The sequence below is a fragment of the Notamacropus eugenii genome, chromosome 1 (assembly GCF_028372415.1).
Source record: "Notamacropus eugenii isolate mMacEug1 chromosome 1, mMacEug1.pri_v2, whole genome shotgun sequence".
Lineage (NCBI taxonomy): Eukaryota > Metazoa > Chordata > Mammalia > Diprotodontia > Macropodidae > Notamacropus > Notamacropus eugenii.
The window spans coordinates 98,955,024-98,974,643 of record NC_092872.1 but is presented as its reverse complement, the minus strand read 5'-3'; the positions used below and the strand labels follow the sequence as shown (position 1 = coordinate 98,974,643).

General features: G+C 36.0%; 1 protein-coding gene across 11 annotated transcripts in view; it reads left to right on the top strand.

Moving 5' to 3' along the window:
- Positions 1-19,620, top strand: part of SMARCA2 (SWI/SNF related BAF chromatin remodeling complex subunit ATPase 2) — a 203,918-nt gene that overhangs the window by 170,811 nt on the left and 13,487 nt on the right. For 8 of the 11 annotated variants that reach the window (XM_072610780.1, XM_072610788.1, XM_072610797.1 and 5 more), the window contains one exon: positions 6,603-6,820. In XM_072610780.1, the coding sequence (XP_072466881.1) occupies positions 6,603-6,820 (218 nt within the window). Of the gene's footprint in view, positions 1-3,382; positions 3,562-4,805; positions 4,902-6,602; positions 6,821-19,620 lie in introns of those variants that run through there. The other 3 variants (XM_072610849.1, XM_072610833.1, XM_072610842.1) reach the window with 3 other exon arrangements.

Below are 19,620 nucleotides of genomic sequence, written 5' to 3'. Positions count from 1 at the left end.
GAGTAGCTATAGAATTATATTTTTACTGTCTCTTTTTGTTATAAAAGATTTTATTTCCCATATGCTATATAAGTTCATTGCTCAGATCCAGTGACTTTCTTTTCATGAATACTATGTGTATTAGGTAGTAGCTCTATAGTCACTATTTTTTAAAATAAATTTGTATGTATATTTTGCGTATTGCTAATTTTCTTTTAAAAAAGTGCTTTATGGAAGGGTCTGAAGTCATTAATTGGGCAAGATGAAACCTGCTCCCTGTTGTGTTGCTACCATGGTTCTCTGAGGAAAACTTGCCCCATATCACTTAGTTCTGTGTGTTATATGTGGATGTGGTGGGAACAGGTATGAACATGCAGTCCTATTTTGCACTTTAATTTCAGGAATGTTTATTTTCACCTTGCAAAGAAGAAAGACTACATTAGGGAGAAAGCTATGAAAACAAAAGGTGTCCCAATTAGTCTCCGTGTTTCCATGTGGTTTGTTTTTCTTTGGAGAGCATAAAATGTTTCCCTTGAGGGTTGGGACTCTCCAACCCATGCACACTTGCCCCCAAACAGGCGGACTCATTCCTCTGATAACCCTGCAGCAGCTAGCGACAACTTCTGTGGGGAATTTGCTTCAGCCACTGGAGAGATAACGATACTATTGTGTGAGGTGTTTGGGGGGCAAGAATTCAAGATATTTAAGAATGTTAAATGTACTCTTTCCTTCCTAAGAAATTCCCCTTGTTAGAAGTTTTTAGAATAAGCTCTTTGGAAATACCATAGAATAACCCCTCTGTGTGATGGCTGCCACTGGTTGGATATTTTGAAGAGTCTAAAGTAAAACTGAAGGTGTTTGGGAGAAAGGGGAGGAGTTTGTGTATGATCTCTACTCGATTCTCTCCTTTGTTGCTGTTTTTTCCCCGGCAAATGAAACCTGCGCTCATTGAGTTCAATGGAATAGACACTTGTTAGGCAACTAATATGTGCGACATGCTGCCCAAGGCTGTGAGGCTGCAGAGCTGAAACTGTGATCGTAACCAGCACATGTACATAGCACTTTAAGTTCGAAGTGCACATATTTTCTCATTTGATCCTCACAACAACCTTGTGAGGTAGGCACTGTTATGATTCTCAGTTTACAGACTAGGAAAATGAGGCAGACAGTGGTTAAGTGACTTTACCAGGGTCATACAAGCATCTGAGGTCATATTTGAATTTAAATCTTCCTCTCTGACTCCTGGTACAACCCATCTATCTGCCTCAGCTGCCACGATCCCAGGATTCAAAGGTTGTACAGTCCAGTATGGAATATCAGACGTGTTCACAAATAACTGCAAGTGGGAATGTGCTAAAGAGAGGTATGAGAAAAGGAAAAGGAAGGAACACATGCTATTTGGAAGGCTCAGGGAAGACTTCATGGAGAAGGGGATAAAAGATCTGGGGGTTAAAGAAAGGAATCATCTAAATATGCTGAGGTGCAGAGGAAGATCATTCCAGTCAATAAATATTTACTAAGTGCTTGTTGAGGCATTTCAGTCATGTCCAACTCTTCATGATCCCATTTGGGCTTTCCTTGGTGCAGTTTGCCATTTCCTTCTCCAGCTCATTTTACAGAGTTAAGTAACTTACCCGGGGTCACACAGCTAATGTCTGAGGCCAGATTTGAACTCATGAAGATGAGTCTTCCTGATTCCAAGCCCAGTGGTCTATCTACTGCACCACCTCGTTGCTCTTATTAAATGCCTACCCTATGCCAAACACTCTGCTAAGCACTAGAGAGACAAAAAAAGGCAAAGGACAGTCCCTGCTCGAAGGAGCTTATATTCTAATGGAGAAGACAGCATGCAAACAAATACATACAAAACAAGCTATGGGCAGGAAAAATTGAAAATAATTAAAAGAAGGAAAGCACTGAGATTAAAAGGGGATAGGGAAGATTTCCTGTAGAAGACAGGATTTTAGTTGAGACTTAAAGGAAGCCAGGGAGGTCAGTTAGTCATTACTTAGATTGGAGAAGGGAAAGCATCCCAGGCCAGAGAAAATGCCTGTAGCCAAGAGATGGAATGTCTTGTTTTGAAAACAATCCAGGAGACCAGTGTCACGAGATCAAAGATCAAAGATCCCCAAATGTGTTGGGGAGTAAGATGTAAGAACAGGAAAGGTAGGAGGGGGATAGGTTATGAGACCTTGAATGACCAAAAGAGCATTTTGTATTTGATCCTAGAGGTGATAGGAAGCCACTGGAGTTTATCGAGTAGAGGGATAATGTGGTCAGACCTGTTCTTTAGGAAATTCACTTCAGAATGGAGAATTAATTGGAGTGGGGAGGGAATTAGCAGACAGACCTAACAGCTTGCTGTCTCTGTGATTCAGTCATGAGGTGATGAGGGTCTACTCTAGAGTGGTGGCAGCGTCAGAGGAGTGAAAGGGGCGCATTGGAGAGATGTTGCAAAGGTAAAATCAGCTGGCCTTGGCTACAATATAGATATGGGGGGGGGTGGGAACACTAGTGAGGAATCCAGGGTGTCCCCTAGGTGGTGATTCTTAGGCACTAGGAGGATACGGGGAGGAGAGGAAAGGGGGAAGGACTGAGGAGGAAAGAGAACACGTTCTGGACATATTGAGTGAGGTGTCTACTGGACATCCAATTGGAGATGTCTGAAGTCAGTTGGAGATGTGAGATTGGCAGTCAGCAGAGAGGCTGGGGCAGGACAGGTAGATTTCAGAATCCTCAGCACAGAGACTCTCAGCTGGGGGTCCTGCACACCCAAACTCACAAAGCCAGGAGGACCAGGCATAATATGTCCTCTGTACTGATGTGTTTGTTGTGAGCATGATGTTCATATAAAGGCTTTCTGTGTTAAAATGAAAAAGATACACTGTGTTATTGTATGAAAAAGGGAGGCTTGATTCAACTTCCAGAACCTGGTACCATCAGGTGCTTTCTATTGTGGTTTTGCTTTATTAAAACGTTTCATCTGAACGGATCATTTTTGTGATAGTTTTCTTCCTTTTTGTCAGTGGAATTTGCTGCTGGCCCCTGCGAGCTAAGGCTGGCTCTGAGCCAGGCTGAGGTCCTATTAACATGTTCTTGCACAACCTATGCCATGAAAATGCCTTCTTTCCATAAAAAATGTTGCCATCCAGTGGTGGAAAGAGAAAAAATCCACTTTTTGTTCAGCAAAATGCAAGCTGAAGTATACAGTTAACTATTTGAACTTGGCTGAAGTTGGTATCACCATCTGGGCTTTCAGTATGAAGCCCCAAGCAGAATGAGTACAGTGTGCCTTTAAGAAAATAGATGCCTCACCAAACTTAGCTATAGTTGTAGATCTCTGCTTCGGTAGGGAAGGAAAGTGTTAATTTCTTATTTGTACACTTTTTTTTCCCCCTGACTTCCTTCCTATTCACTTCATTAAGTCTAGAGGCAGTTCAGCATGGGAGACGTCTGTATGTTGAATTAGGGCTCTCGCACTGTTGCGCCAGACGTCACCAGTCGGAAACTGGGGGTTTGCTTCTGTGATTTATTTCATTATTGTGCTGGTTAAAGGTTTGGAAGGGAATTCTTTTTGGCGTGGTACTTTAGCTTTGTATAGCAATTTTTTTTGGTTTGGTTTTTTCTTTTTTTTTTTTAGTTTTGATTTTTTTTTTTTTACCCCTTAGCACAGAGTTCAGTCAGTTGAACCAGTTTAATAAATCAACTTAAAAAACAACGACAGTTTATAACCTCCAACTGATCATTTGGCTTACATGCAGAAGTGATCTTGCTGAACTTTATAAGTGAAAAAAGCATTAGGGTATATTTAGAAAATTTATTTACACTAGGAAAAGACCATTAGAAATCAGTGAACATTCATCCCTGCAGTATGAATGTTTGGGGGCTTTGGGGAGGAGGGAAGATGTCTTGTGGTTCTCTGCATTCCTGCATACAACCTTAATATAAGTGGAGGAGTGGTCAGTACTTTAAGTATTTTTCCATGTAATTCTAAATCCTAAATTTAAAATTAATAATGCACGGCTTAGTATGTACCTTAAAGTCTGTACACTTATCTGTTGCCAGTTTAATTTATTTTCACTTATCAACTACTCATAGATTTAGAGACTCAAAATAGCAAACACTTTAAGCTTAGACTTTGCTTCTTTGTCTCAAAAAACTGAGGAGTGAAAAATGAAAACCCTTGTTAGGACCCTCCTCTCTTTCCCCCCCCACCTGGTACATCTCACTTAAGGGGAGGGGGAAAGGAAAATAATTTTTTACAGGATGAAAATGAAAGTGAAGTGTAACAATTAAGAATTTTTTTAAATGGTACTAAATAATTGGGTTTTAATATATACACATTGCTTTTTCTTAAGTACATGAAAATGAAAATATTTTCCTTTTGTCCTTCTTTCTATTTTAAAAATCATTTTAAATGCTTCAAGTCCTATGCATCCTATTCAGAAAACAAAACAGTTATGTACAATAAGTAAAACAGGTTTTAAAACACAAAAATTACATACCTTGTTTTTATTTTTTTAAATAAAATTAGATATTAAATTGTTTCATGTTGATATAATTAGTAAAATGCTAGCAGTAATCAGAAACCACCTGAGCTAATAGCCATCTAATTCTGCTGCCTGGAATAATAAGGGGAAAATATGATAAGTGGTTGTCAATATTAAAGCAGGCTGGAGGAAGGAGGCTTCGGGCCTTGTAGTAGGGAGAATGAAACAGCAGATTTGAGTATCCACAATCCTTTCAGTATTAAATTTTCAGTAAAATAAAATTACTTGTATATGAAAACATAGCCTTTCCCCAGCTCTCTTTTTTTTCCTGATCAGCTGATGAAGAGACTAGCAGCTCGCTGCTTTGCTGGCTTGTTAATTTTATCCCCACTAACTGTGATTTCCGATAGCCGGCCTGCTGATAGTGGTAAGGTAAATATCTTTTTTCATTGCCGTCTTGAAGATTCAGTAGAACTACATCCCAGGCATGTGTAGGTGTGTGACACATCAAAAGCCGGTGTTCTCCGTCCGGATTTCTGTGTACAACTGGGTGCTTATGGAGAGCAAAAAACATTAACTGTTGACAGCCTTGCATGCTGTATTTATTATTAGCATTTTCAGCTTCCAAGATTTGCGGACCAGTTTCTTTTTCTTCATCTTCGCTAGCTGCAATGTGTATTACTGTATAGTGGATGTCCTGTTTTAGCCAAATGAATATTAATGAAATTATGTGCAGATTTTTTTTTCTTCTTTTTTCCTCCTAACTCATCAGATCTCGAGGCTCCTTCATAGTGGTTATCTGAGCACTGTGGAAGCGTGATGGAAATTGTCTTTTGATTATTAAGGCCTAGTCTGAGACTGTCCCTCAGGATTCTGTGTTCATGTTTGTTCTATGGATTTGCACATCGGAGGATGCATAGGAAACAGATTTTGAAATCCCCCTGGCATTTTTAACATGCCAGGTTGCTTTGTGTTTTGCACCAGATTTTCTTCACAAAACCCTTTATTTTTTCAATAGACATTGTACATAAGTGAAAGAAATGATGTCTGAGCTGTAATCACTCTTTATATTGATTGTTATACCCACATGATCATAAATATTAGCCATGTTTGGTGCTGTGGAGAAATGAAGGTAATTGCCTTATGATTAGAGCTCTTTCAGTTTCGAGAAAGGATTGATTAGCATTTGCATACTCCAGGCAATATTGAGAGGCAGGAGGAACAAATAACAACATCAGTTATGTTTCGAGAAAGCATTCATCTTAAAATCTGATTTAAAGATTTATTTAATTTTTTTCCTTGTGTGGTCAGATTTTCAATTTTGTGCATGTTTAATTTTTCCTATTTTTTCTTTTTCTTTTTTTAAGTTTTGTAATTTACTCAGAAAGAAAGTTTAACTTCTGTATTTGTCACATGGATCTTTTAGTCATTTGTGAACAGGTTTCTTTTATACTTGGTTGTTTTTATAGCTATTTTATTATCTCTCTGCATTAGAGCTGCTGGCTGTGTTTAAGGCAAACGTTTGCAGGTAATTTGGAGAAAGTGTTTTTTGTTTGTGGCGGTGTGTGTGCTTTAAGTGCATTTGTAAGGAAATGTGGTTTTGTAATTCATTCTGGGTCTTATTTGTCGCACAGAAATTTCAAAATATAGACAGAATTTTGATTTGTTTTATTTTTATGAATCGAGAATAAATTAATAGAAAACCAGAAAAGAAAGAAAATGTTGAATTTTGTGTTTGATTGCTTGAAGATGTAGTCACAGGAATTTTTCCGCCTGCTTGTAATAATGAGACACCAAGTTCTCCTCCTTACTTTTATTTGGATTAATTTTGTTTGGATTCAGTTGTATTTTAAACAGGTTATATTTAGAATTGTGTCTTTTTCTGTATATAAAACTTACTCATATTTTCTCTTAGAGCTGTATAGGCCTTTAGGTTATTTTGATGAAGCCAAAGTAATTTTGAGATGTGTTTATCCAATATGGTGGTAATGTTTTACCTAGGTCCAATGATTATTGTTAACTTTTAGTTTTCTCTAGTTTTAAAATTTTATTCATTCTGACCATTCAAATTTCTTTTTTTTCTTCCTTATGCTGATTCCCTCCTCCCCCTTTTTTTACATCTATGGATAATAGGCAATTGAAGACGGTAATTTGGAAGAAATGGAAGAGGAAGTGCGGCTCAAGAAACGAAAAAGACGAAGAAATGTGGAGAAGGAGCCTGGGAAGGAAGATGTGGAAAAAGCTAAAAAGAGAAGAGGCCGACCTCCGGCTGAGAAACTGTCGCCAAACCCCCCCAAACTGACAAAGCAGATGAGTGCCATTATTGACACTGTAATAAACTACAAGGATAGGTGAGATTTTGCTACTTTACTTCTGTTGATTTATTTTTTATTCTAAGTATCCATTGTTATCTAAAGAATACTCAGTTAAATGCTTGAATTTTGAAATTTTGTTTGTTGTATATGTCATGCCACATTCCAGTTTCCGTAATTTCCAATGTATAAAATAGCATCATAGTTTTGAAGATATTTGAGAGATGTTTAGACAGAATATGTTTTATTCTGTTCAATAACATTCCGGAATACTGGATTCAGAATCAGAGGACCTGAGTTTGAATTAGTGTTATTATCAATGGGATCTTGAAAGTGTTACTTTACCACTTTAAGTCTCAGTTTTCTCATTGCTAAAATGTAAGGGCAGAATCAATCAACCAGTCAACATTTAGGAAACACTTACTATGCATCAGGCAGAGTGCTAAACTCTGGGGATACAAAAAGAAACAAAAGACAGTTCCTGCTCTCAAGGACTAGATAAGACAGTCCCTTCCAGTCCTTTATGCAGTATCCTTTGAAACCTAAAATTTTCATCCTCAAGGAGGACCTCTAATGTCCTGTCATCTGGGACAGGGACTGTGAAATCCCCAAACACAAATATACATACAGATGTATTGGGAAGTTTTTTCTTACATAAGAATACTCTTCAAAATGAAAGAGATGCTTTGCAGAAAATAGTTATTTTTACCACCCAAGTTTCGTGACTTAACAATAGTAACCTCTTTCTGGACCGTTCTCTCCATCCCCTAAAGTATCAATGTTGTGCAAGAGTGCATGGTAGGGGTTAGTGTTTCGTTACTATAGATATTACTCTAGAGTCTTTGTTACTTCAATAGATGTAGGGTTTTTTTTTAGCCTAGATAAACCAACCATGACTTTGAGAAAAGGGTGACAACAGGCACTTATTAGTAAACAAACATTTATTAAGTGCCATATGCCAGGCACTGTCTTAAACCTTATGATTACAAAGAAATGAAACAGCATAGTTTATGAGCATAAAATTGAAGTCATTTTCTTGGAGAAATGTGCCAACCCAAAGATATTAGACCCAAAATATCCCGAAATGGCTGAACGTGTAAGTAATATTTTTCTACCTGTTCCTGCCTTTCTATTTTACTTTCATTTTAGAGTATTCTGCCAAGGCCTAGTCTGCTCTTCCCCATTCTCTGATCTTCTGTGACACTACCTCTATGAGATGTTTCAGAAATTTTAGTGCAGTTTTGAGCTTTAGTAGCTTAAAATTGCACTAAATCTTTTGAGATACCCTATATTTCCTTCCTACCTGTGTCATATTAATTTTGCATTAGGAATCCTCTGAGAAGTGCTTTATTCTCTTTATATTTTGCATTTCACTTTGAATGCCCACCTTATAATTGCTAGACTTTCATCATGCTTGTCAAACATTCTTTGCAGACTATATTTTTTACACAATAGACAATGAATTCCTGAACCAACAAAACATCTTTTGAGGTCTGTCTGGTTTCTGGAGAGATAAAGTAGAACTACACTGGGGTTGGGTGGTTGTATTTGTTTTTTGTTAGTCATGTAACTGATGTTCAAGCGAAACAAGACATAGTCTTTCACTTTAAAGAATTGTCAGAATTAAATATTTATTAAAATGTGATGCCATCACCATTTTACAAAGTTGTTCCAACCAGTGTGATTAGAAAAATTTTGTATTTTCCACTTTGATTACATTGTATAGACATGAACAGTTTAGTGACTGTTTAATCAAGGCAAAGAATTAAGGAGAATTTTTTTTTGTTTCTTATTGTAGCTATGCTGACTGCTAAAATAAGGGTGAGAGAGTAAAAAAAAAAAATCCGAACAAGTCTATAATGATGCCCCGTTCTATCTGGCTGAGATACCCTCTGATCCCAATAGGCTGGTTCAGTGTATATTCAGGTCACATTTTCAAAAAGATCCATGGCCATAATGGAAAAGAAAGCAAAAACTTTTAAAACGGATTCTAAGTGTTTGTTACTACGTTTATGACTATTATTTATCATGCATTACTTATTATATTACTTTTGTAAAATGCCCCCCACTTAAAAGACAACGATGTCGTTAGAGACTCAGCTGTGCATGCGGTATTTATTGAGGCAGTTGTATTCAGTCCTGGAAACAGCATTGGATTATTTGGAGTTAAAGAATTAAAGTTCAGTTCCTGCACTACCTGTATAACCTTGAGCAGTTCACCTAACCTCCACTGGCCTCACCTTCCTCATCTATCAATTCAGAGATTTGTGACTTGATCTTTAAAAATTCTTTGAGGTCTAGGGGTACCTGCTTGAGTTTGTATTGTGAAGATAGGAGAATATATTGTGCCAGAGAACAGTATTTACTAGACAAGTATGTGCATTTCTTTGGAAATGGCTATCCCATTTGCAATTCCGTCATCCCCATACTTAGACTTCCTGTTCCTTGAGAATGGCCAGCATCAAGAATCTAGTTGGATTACATTGGTCATTTGACCAGCCTCAGATGTTGAACAATATGAGTGCTGATGGGAAACAACGGTGACAGCAACTATGTTGCAGAATGTTGCCCTTTCTGCTTTTGTACTTCCTGTGTTGCTTTTCAGAGAAGTAGGAAATAGTTATTTCTTTTATTGTATTTGTTTAAGTGACGTATTAATTTATATTAATTTCATCAGGTTTAATTCTGGAAGACTGAAAATGGTTCTTTTTCCCCACTTAATAGTGTTTTATTTTTTTCCAATTACATGTTAAGATAGTTTTCAACATTCTTTTTTGTAAGATTTTCAGTTCCAAATTTTTCTCCCTCCATCTTTCTCCTCCTCCCTCCTCAAGACAGCAAGCAACTATGTTAAACATATTTCCACATTAGTCATGAAAGAAGAATCAGGACAAAAGGGGGAAAAAAAACACAAGAAAGAAAAAATGCAAGTGAAAATATTATGCTTCGATCTCCCTTCCAACTCCATAGTTCTTTCTCTGGGTATGGATAGCATTTTCCATCCTGAGTCTTTTGGAATTGTCTTGGATCATTATATTGCCAAGAAGAGCTCAGTCTATCATAGCTGATCATCACAAAATGTTGCTGTTGCACTGTACAATGTTCTGGTTTTCCTCACTTCACTTAACGTCATCAGTTCATATACGTCTTTCCAGGTTTTTCTGAAGTCTGCCTGCTGATGATTTCTTGTAGCACAATAGTAATTCCGTTAATATTCATATTCCACAACTTGTTCAGTCATTCCCCGATTGATGGGCATCCCCACAATTTGCCACAGCAAAAAAGAGCTGTCATAAATATTTTTGTACATATGGATCCTTTTCCCTTTTTGTATGACCTTTAGGATACAGACCTAGTGGTGGATGCACAGTTTTGTAGCACTTTGGGAATACTTCCAAATTGCTCTCCAGAATGTTTGGATCAGTTCATAATTTCACCAACATTTCATTAAAGTTCCAATTTTCCCATGTCTCCAACATTTATCATTATTCCTTTTCTGTCATATTTAGTCAAACTGATATGTGTGATGTGGTACCTCAGAGTTGTTTTGATTTTCATTTCTCTAATCAATAGTTAGTTAGAGATTTTTTTCATATGACTATACATAGTTTTAATTTCTTCATCTGAAAACTTCCTGTTCATATCCTTTGACCATTTATCATTTGAGGAATGACTTATATTCTTATAAATTTGATAATGTTCTCTATACATTTGAGAAATGAGGCTTCCTTCAGAAACACTAGCTGTAAAAATTGTTTCCTGGTTTTCTGCTTTCCTTCTAATTGAGAATCGTTCTTAAAGAAAAAGGGGAGTCAAAGTTGTGACCATTAAACTTATAAAATTGTACCTAGCCATACACTTCCCCTATCTTTGGAAAAAGTCAGAAAAGCAAGTCTCTAAAACCCCACTACCATGCAGAAGTGATTTCATACTGTAATGGTGCCCTGGATCCACATGAATCTGTTTAATGTGGTCATTTCCTCCTTCACTCCATTCTCTAGGAACCTAGCTAGTCAAGTACATGAGTTTTGAAGTCAGTCACATTGAGAAATGTTCCAGTACAAAAGTATTTGGTGTATTGTAAAGAGAAAGAAAAAAATCCCAAATTGCTGAGCATGTCAATAGAGTGTGTTTTTCTACCTGTTTTTTCCTTTCTGTTCTACTTTTGTTTTAGAGTTCCCTGCCAAGATCTATTCTGCTCTTCCATATTTCCATGAACCTTTGGTGGAATGTGTATCTATATTTCCCCTTGTATGTGTCATGTTTAGTTTGCCTTAGGAATCCTCTGGGAAAGGACTTACTCTATTTATATTTTTGCATTTCACTTTACCAAGTTGGTATCCAAGTAGGAGGTGCTCAAATTAGGAGGGCTTTAATTAGATAGAGTGTCAGCAGATCCTATTTTTTGAGGTTGATCTTAGGCAAAATATTCTGAGAAATGCAGTTGTCATGGAGTTGAAGGTTTTATACCATTAGAGACTGTCACTAACAGAGTAACTCTCCCTACCTGTGTGACTGATTCTTCTTGTAATCACTCCTACTACTTTAAATGTTATGATTCTTGATAATCATTTAGCCTTACTGTGTATTAAATGAGACCAGTAGGAGCTTCCACATATCTTTAACTCATACATTGGGAATTAAATGCTATTCATATTACTGGGTTATTTTTTTTAAACATCTTGCTCTGATATCTAAGTTATTATAGTTTAAATTGGTTTTTATAAGGACACATGTACCTGATTCTTGTTAGAGAATATTTGTTATTTGTCTTAGTTTTTCTTAAAAGAAAACCATGTTTCTAAAAATTTTAGAAAAGTGCCAGATGTTATTTAATGAAGTCACTAGAAGTGAAAATAATTAACACTGTTCCTGCCAGTCGTGGTTCTGTATCCTGAACATCCTGAGTCTGGCCTTTTTTCAAAGACAGATATGTTGTATATGTAGGAATAAAATACCTAATACACCTTGCCCTAGTGAAGTACTTACTTTTTTCTTTTTTAGAAATTCAATTTTGTTTTATTTTCAGTTCCAAATTCTCTCCCTTCCTCACCCATTGAGAAGGCAAGAAAAAAAAGCCACTATAGCTATGTATAGTTATGTAAAACAAATTTCCATAATAACCATGTTCCCCAAAAAGAAAGTGGAAAACAAGAAAAAGAAAGAGAAGCATGCCTCAATCTGCAGTTTGAGCCCAGAACCCACCAGCTGTGTATTTGGAGGCAAATAATATATTTCAACACAAGTCTATTTGAAATTGTGGTGGACAGTTCTATTGATCAAATTTTTAAAACTTAGCATCTTATTGCATCTAATAGGTCTACCAACCCTTTTTTCCTCATTAAAATAATTTGTAATCTTTTATGGAGTATCTCACCTATATTGAGCTTTGTTCTTCATATGAGCCTCTGACTTGGGCACCAAAAATTTAAAAAATCATTTTTTTTTTGAAATCTGTTTTGTAGAATATATTTGCTTAGTCCCACTATTGTTGGGTTCAAGATGACATAGTCACTTTATCACATTGTCTCCATCATTTCCATATCCCTTATTCATCAGAATTAAGGTCATAACTAGGAACTCTTTTAAGTGAAGCATATCCTCTTTTCATGTTCCACTGTTGCCTTACAATGGAAAATGATCATTGTGCACAGTTTGCAAAGTGTAATGATAGGGAATACAGAATTTCAGAAAACCAAGTCCCAGAGACCCTGAATATTTGTGAAGTGTTTTGTAAATTTTACATCTCAACATAAATGCCATGTATTATTGTGATTAATTTGTGAAATTTTAATATGGCATCAAGTGTAAACAAACTGTTCTGAACTTATTGATGTCTTTGCAACCTAAGTCTCTCAAGTGTCCTTTTGAAGGTGTGAATTTAATTTCCTAATAGTCCAGTAAGCACCAAATTTTCTGAACACAAGAGGCTATTTACAGACTGAATTTAGATATAAGATTGAGGGGGAACAATCTGTTTTCACTTAAAATTTCAGAGTAGATTTAAAGCACTGTCTTAAAACATGCTCCTAGAGCTCTCCAATACTGGATCATATGACTACCTTTTCCTATGTGCTTTAATGTTAGGATACCATGTGATAAAGAATATGAAATGTAGCAGCTACAATTTTTTTTAATTTTTAATTTTTTTCCATTTCTCTTTTTTTCTTCAATTTCCATTTTTATTTTTATCGTTTTCCATTTTCTGTCTTTGTCTCTATTTTAGTGACAAAAATTCCTAAGTTCCTTATATTTTTTAATGAATATCTGAATTCTTCCAGTGGCTTTATATTATCTGTCCTTAAAGCTGTAATGATGTTATTTGCATTTAATGTCCCTTCAGGACCAGCCAACAATTTCTAGATCTATTATTTAGATCTATTTTGCCAGGTAGTCAGTATCATCCTTAAAAGAATCTAAAATTCTCTAGACATCTGTATCTAGACTCCTTTGTTCTCAAAGAGGACCCTGGTATCAGGAAGATAAAGCTGTGACTTGCAAAGGAATTGGATTTAACTGAGAGGACTGTGCAAAGTCACCAAAGTCACTTACAGTCAAAGAATATACACATACTTTTCAGAAAAATGTAGTTGCATATTTGTTCCTACTCTTACATATATCCTGTTTTTGTATCCAATGTTAGATTTTTAAAAAATTGTTTGAGAAAAATTATTAGGGAGAGAGGTGAAGTAGTATAATGTATAGAGCAGTATAATGTATACTATCAGTAGAGACTTCAGTTTAAAATCCACCTCTGACATTTTACTGATTTACCACCATGGGCAAATCACATGACCTTTCTGCACCTGGTTAATCATATTTAAAGTGTTAATAAAAATACCTGTATTGCCAGAAGGATCAGATCACATATATCTATATGATGTTTAAAGCATGTTGCAAACCTTAAAACACATTAGCTATTATTAATGAAAAGAAAGTTTCATCTGTTATACAACATGGATATTGCCTAGACTATAGGCCAAAAAGAATATGTTGACAGAGATGTAAATTTCACATCTTCAGCCTTTTTCCCTTTTTCTATTTGTGAAATGTATATTTTCAGTTAATTGTGATTCAGATAAAAAGCAATCAATTATTTAATTACTCCAATGACTGTTTAAATTCACCAATATGGGCATTGCCTCCAGTACTATCTGTTGTAACCAGACCACACCTGTGCATCCTGTGTAACTGCTGTCCATGTCTGCCAAGAAACTCCACAGGTTAATATTCATTTTCTTGGTATCAGTAAAATGTGCTGGTTGTCAATTGGTTATAGCTTGTTCTTGCTACATGGTCTATCTATGTTTATTTTCTTCTGATTTTGCATTTCTCTAATATCAGTCTTTACATGCTTTCCTTTGTATAATCCCTTGTATGTAAAGTATTGTAGCTTGATCACAGCCACCAAATGCCCTTTGGTTGATCTTTAATTTCGGTTCTTCAGAGGTTATAGCATTTTGTGACTTGCAGTCATCTAACATCATGAGGAGAATATTGGTTTTTAAAAGGTGGCCTTTTTCATTATTAAAAGACATATAGGATTTAAAAAGGCAATCTAGTACATTCTTCTTTTCTTCCCATTCAATTCTGGGCCCAACTCAATATTTCTTTATATATTGTCCAAGACATATAAACATATATGTGCATATATATGCATATGTATATATAATCATGTGTGTACATATATATAAATAAACATAATACATACGTGGGTATATGTGTATTGTGTATATATACATATACTTATATAGTGTGCATATACATACACAGATACTCTCTAGATGTGTATGTGTGCATATATACATATATAAAATCCATTTTGAGAGATTATGAATTTTATTTAGGAGATTCTATAACGTTACAAGCATGAGGCAGTCAGCACGATGACAACCACAGACAGGAGCATATGGGGAACTTCATCAACTATAGGGAATTAAGGGGATTTTTAAAAATTTAATTTTTCAATTAACATTTGCTTTCTTTCCCTCAACAACTCCCCTCACTGAAAAGAAAAAAAAAACCCTCATAAAAAATTGTCCTTAGTTAAGCAAAAGAAATTTCTATGTTGCCCATGTCCAAAAATGCATACCTCATGTAACATTTTAAATCTATCACTTCTCTGTCAAGAGCTGGGTAGCATAACTCTTCAGTAGTCCTCCAAATAGAGTTGCTCATTGAATTGGCCAGAGTTATTAAGTCTTTCAGACTTATTTGTCTTTACATTGTTGTACAAATTGTTCTCACTTCACTGTGTATCCGTTCATGAATCTTCCCAGATTTCTCTAAAACCCTTTTTTTATTCATTTCTTATGGCATGATTACATTCCATTTTATTCACATGCCTTAATTTATTCATTGGTTTGAAATCCATTTTTAATAGGGAATCTGCACTGGATATCTTCCATGACAGTGGCAGGAACCTTTGATAAGCTTGTGTCTCTTTGTTTTATGTCTTGTCTGATATTAATAATCAGAGTTATCAAAACAAATTAGCTCTTGTAAAGTCTCATATAATTTTGACATATACGTGGAAAATACCTTGTTGGTGGAGAGCCTTTAAGTCAGCCCTTTATGCCACAGGAATTATTTCTTTTAACAGTCAAGAACAATAATCACAGTAGGATCTTATATTATCTGTACTCTTCAATTAATTATATGTGATTGTAAAGATGTGGTCTACCATAGGATATAATTTGCAAATTTCTGTTTATTATATTCTTATACCTTCAGCAAGCACACATTTAATGAATGTGTAGATTACTCTCATAAACACTTTCTATTTATGAGAAACTAGGCTTGTGGGTCAGTAATTATTGTTGTTCGCTCTGTCAACTCTTTTGGGTAATTAATTAAAAGGTCCAACATTTTTTTCAACATCAAAATGTGTTGTCATCAGCACAGACTGGTCTAGTCCAGCTGCTTGTTCTGTCTTGTTTTCTAAAGTGACATTTCTGCATCTTTGGGAGGAAAATGATGTTAAAGACTTACTGTAGTAGCCTCACTGTCCCATATGAAAGAACTTGTTATATAAAGGTCTTTATGGAGCTTTAATCATTTTCACCTGTTTGTTTTCATCATTCCAGTTTTATCTTTAATTGCTCTTGAGATGACTTTGCATATTTGGACATCTTGTCATCGTTAAACTTCCTTTTCTTTCCCTTTTCACCCTTTCTGGAGGTGATTCTGGGTAAAATTTTACAAATAAGTATATATTCTAAACCAGTGGTGTCAGGGACTGCTTATATGTCTCTTGGCTCTTTGATCTTCATGTTTTTGAAATTCATTTGAATTAATAATTTTTTAAAGAAATGGCTTCAACCTGGGTTGATGTCTGTTGCTTTATACATTTCTTAGTTGTTGTCATGTTTGCACAAACAGCTTATTTAAGTAGGTAAGTTGTTGTTTTAGGTAGGAGCTGTTGTTTTAAGTAGGTGAGGAGTTATTTTAATCATATGTCCTATCATTTTCTAAATTTTAGTATTTCTTGTTTTGGGTTAATTTTGATATTTGCTCCAACTCCAGGATTATACTTGGACAGCTGATTTGGGGGTGGCATGCATGTCAGTAATGGATCATTGCCTGGTCATTTAAATATTATTAATTTCATTTCATTGTGTTACTTGGTGCTACCTGTGACCAGCACTTTTTGGTTTTTTACTCAAAGAACATCTTCACAACATATAAGTTTAAGGTTTCTGTATCATACAAGTCTGTGGCCTTTCTTGTTTCTTACTCTTAAACCATATTTTGCAACATATTTTTCATACTCTCTGATGTCCGCTTTTTCACTGAAGTCACAGAGTATCAAAACATGCAGACATGCCGTGGTTGATTTGTAAGATGCTTTTAAAGTCTTCATAGAATTTCATTTACTTCTTCATCCTCTGCAATAAACGATGGATGCATAAACTGAAATGACTTCCATGGTGATCATATTGTAAATACTTAGGGACACTGTATACCAAGGTGACTAAACAACCCATTCAATGTTTCTGGTGACCTTCAGATACATCAATCAGCAAACACTTCTTAAGTGCCTACACCGTACCAGGTGCTAAGCAAGCCCGGCAGATAAAAGTTGAAAGAATGAAACAACCTTATTCACAATGAGATTACATTCTGAGGGAGACAATAAGTATATTTTTAAGAATACAGCAAAATTATTTGTTGTGTGGAATGGCTCTCTGGGAGAGGGAAGGGAAGATGTAGAGTGGGGATATTTAGGCAATATAACAATAAAACACTAAAAAGTTTCCTTTTTAAAAGTATAGACAGCATAAATATGAAATTTATAAATATATGTACATAAATATCATATACACACAATAGTTAAATCCAAAGCAGTCTGGAAGGCAGGACACTAGCAATTGGGAGCAACAGGAAAGGCTTCATGTAGAAGTGCCTGAGCTGCATCTTAAAAGAGAGAAACTCTCAGAGGAGAATGCACTCCATCTATGGAGGATGTACAGTGCAAAGGACCACAGATGGGAGGTCCAGTGCCTTTCTGTACCAGGAGCAGAGACAAAGCTAGTGTGGTTGGACTGCAAAATGTGGGAATGGGAGTAATGTCCAGTGAGACTGGAAAGATAAATTTGGGGCAGGTTGTATAAAACAAAGGAGTTTATATTTTATCCTAGAGGCAAAGGGAAAGCACTGGAGTTGGTTGAATGAGAACATCACGTGGGCAATTCTGAACTTGAAGAAAATTTCTTTGGCAGCAAGGTATAGAACTGGGTAGACTGGTGAGAGCCTTGAGGCAGGGAGACCAATTAGCAGGCTGTTGTAATCATCAGTATAAGAGGAGACAAGGGTCTGAACCAAGGTGGCAACTGAGTAGAGAGAAGAGTTTAGACATGAGAGATGTGAATGTAGAAATGGCAAAATGTGATGATTGATTGGAAATGTTTAGGAAAATAAGGAGTCAGGGACAATGCTAAGACTATGAACCTGAGACACTGGATAATGGTGGCACCTTCGTTTAGAAGAGGGAAGGGTTTAAAGGAAACAGTAATCAGTTCATGATTTTAAAATAAACGTGATTTTATTTTCCTCTATCCTCCTATATAGCTATATCTTCCTTTTGTGCGTTGGCTTTATTTACGGAAAAGATGTCAAGGTAAATAAGATTCAACTGCTTCCGTAGCTTATCCACTCGCCATTGGACAAGGATATCACATTTAGAGAACTAATGGATTGAACTGATGTTTATTGGTGGTTTAAAAACCAGTTCTTGGGTATAACTACTTTATGACTATCACTATAGAAACAGAAAGGGGTCAGTCACATGAGGTTGGGGGTCACTTTGTCTTTTTTCTTTTTTTTCCTGGATTATCATGGTCAAGGAATTCAAATGGAATCTTCTCCATACCTGGATAGGCTAGTTCTTGGAAAACAGACATTTTCTATTGCTAGAGCCATAGTTGAGGCTTTTCCAGAATGATAGAGCCTCCCTTGGTGTTTCTCTGTTGGCATGATCTTTTAAGAACTTATCATTGCTTTCCAGACTTGTATGGGGCATCAGAGGAGGACTTTATAGAGTCACTTTGTTACATTTACTTATTACTTTGACTGTTCTTGCAGGCAGTCCACAAAATGAATTTAAAGCAGTTTGCTTTCTGATCTAATCTACACATAGCTTGAACTGGACTTCATTGTATGTTTCCTTGTACAATATAGTTTTACAGAATAAAAATGTGGCTGTTTCCTGACCTCTCTCATCAGTATTTGCTCTTTTGTTTTCTTCATTAATATAATTGAGTTGATAGTGGCCTTAGAGAACATCTATTCTCATTTTATAGATGTGACAATGGAAACCCAAAGAGATGAAGGTCACAGTGTAATTTCATAGCTGATCTATACATGAATCCTTAACTCCCAAATCTGGTGTTCTTTAAATCATATCCTGCTTCCTTTCTACATGTATACTTAGAATTTTCGTGACCTTTTGTTGGCATTACAGAATTTTCTTCACCTTTTGTCATCCTTATGGTCTTTAGTAGCACACTTCTCTTGCAACAATATGTAGTTGTAATAAATTGGTCTAGAATTAATTGCATCAGTAGGTCACTCTTCCCCTTCAGTGTTCATTTTTTTTTCTTATCATGGAAATAAGTGCCTCTCTAGAAGATAACTTGTACTTATTTCCAAGGTACTCAGTCCTCAAATGTAACAGTTCAGTCAAATGACACAATGGGAGGGAGGGGACAAACTCTAAGGTAAGCCTAATGGTTTCAATAGAAACAGAGCACCTTTTACAGATTAATTATACAATCAGTCCATTGTCTAGCACTTTTCAAAATCTTTCTGGTACTGAAAAAAAAACCTCCAGTATTTAAAAAGTTTATCTTTGAAAGCCTTTGGGAAAGGCTGAGAACCTCAGACTTCATCAACTTTCTATTTAAAGAAAAGCAAAAGTGATATCTTTTAAAGTTAGAGGTAAAGAAAAAAATGAAAACCAATTAATTATTTGAGAGTGTCCACTATGTTTCTTAACATTTTCCTAAGTCTGATGAGAGATTAGCTCTCTATCTACTCTTGTGAAATTTGTTTACTTGGAAAGAAAAAAGCAGCCCACTGAGGGAGCTAACATTCAGTTCTGAATTGTATTGTAATGGCAGTAGAAGTTCAGAGAATTAGAACTTGAGCTGGCCTGGGAAAGATGAAGATTTCAACAGGTAATAAGGATGGAGGACATTGTAGTGGGACAGAAGCTGCAAAGAGCAGGTGGGTGTGTGCCGAAGACCCTGATCTCACTGAATCATTTCATTTGTTGGGTAATGGAGAAAGGCAGGCAAGAGGATTGGTGGCCAGGTAGAGTAGGTCCAGTTAGGAAGGCT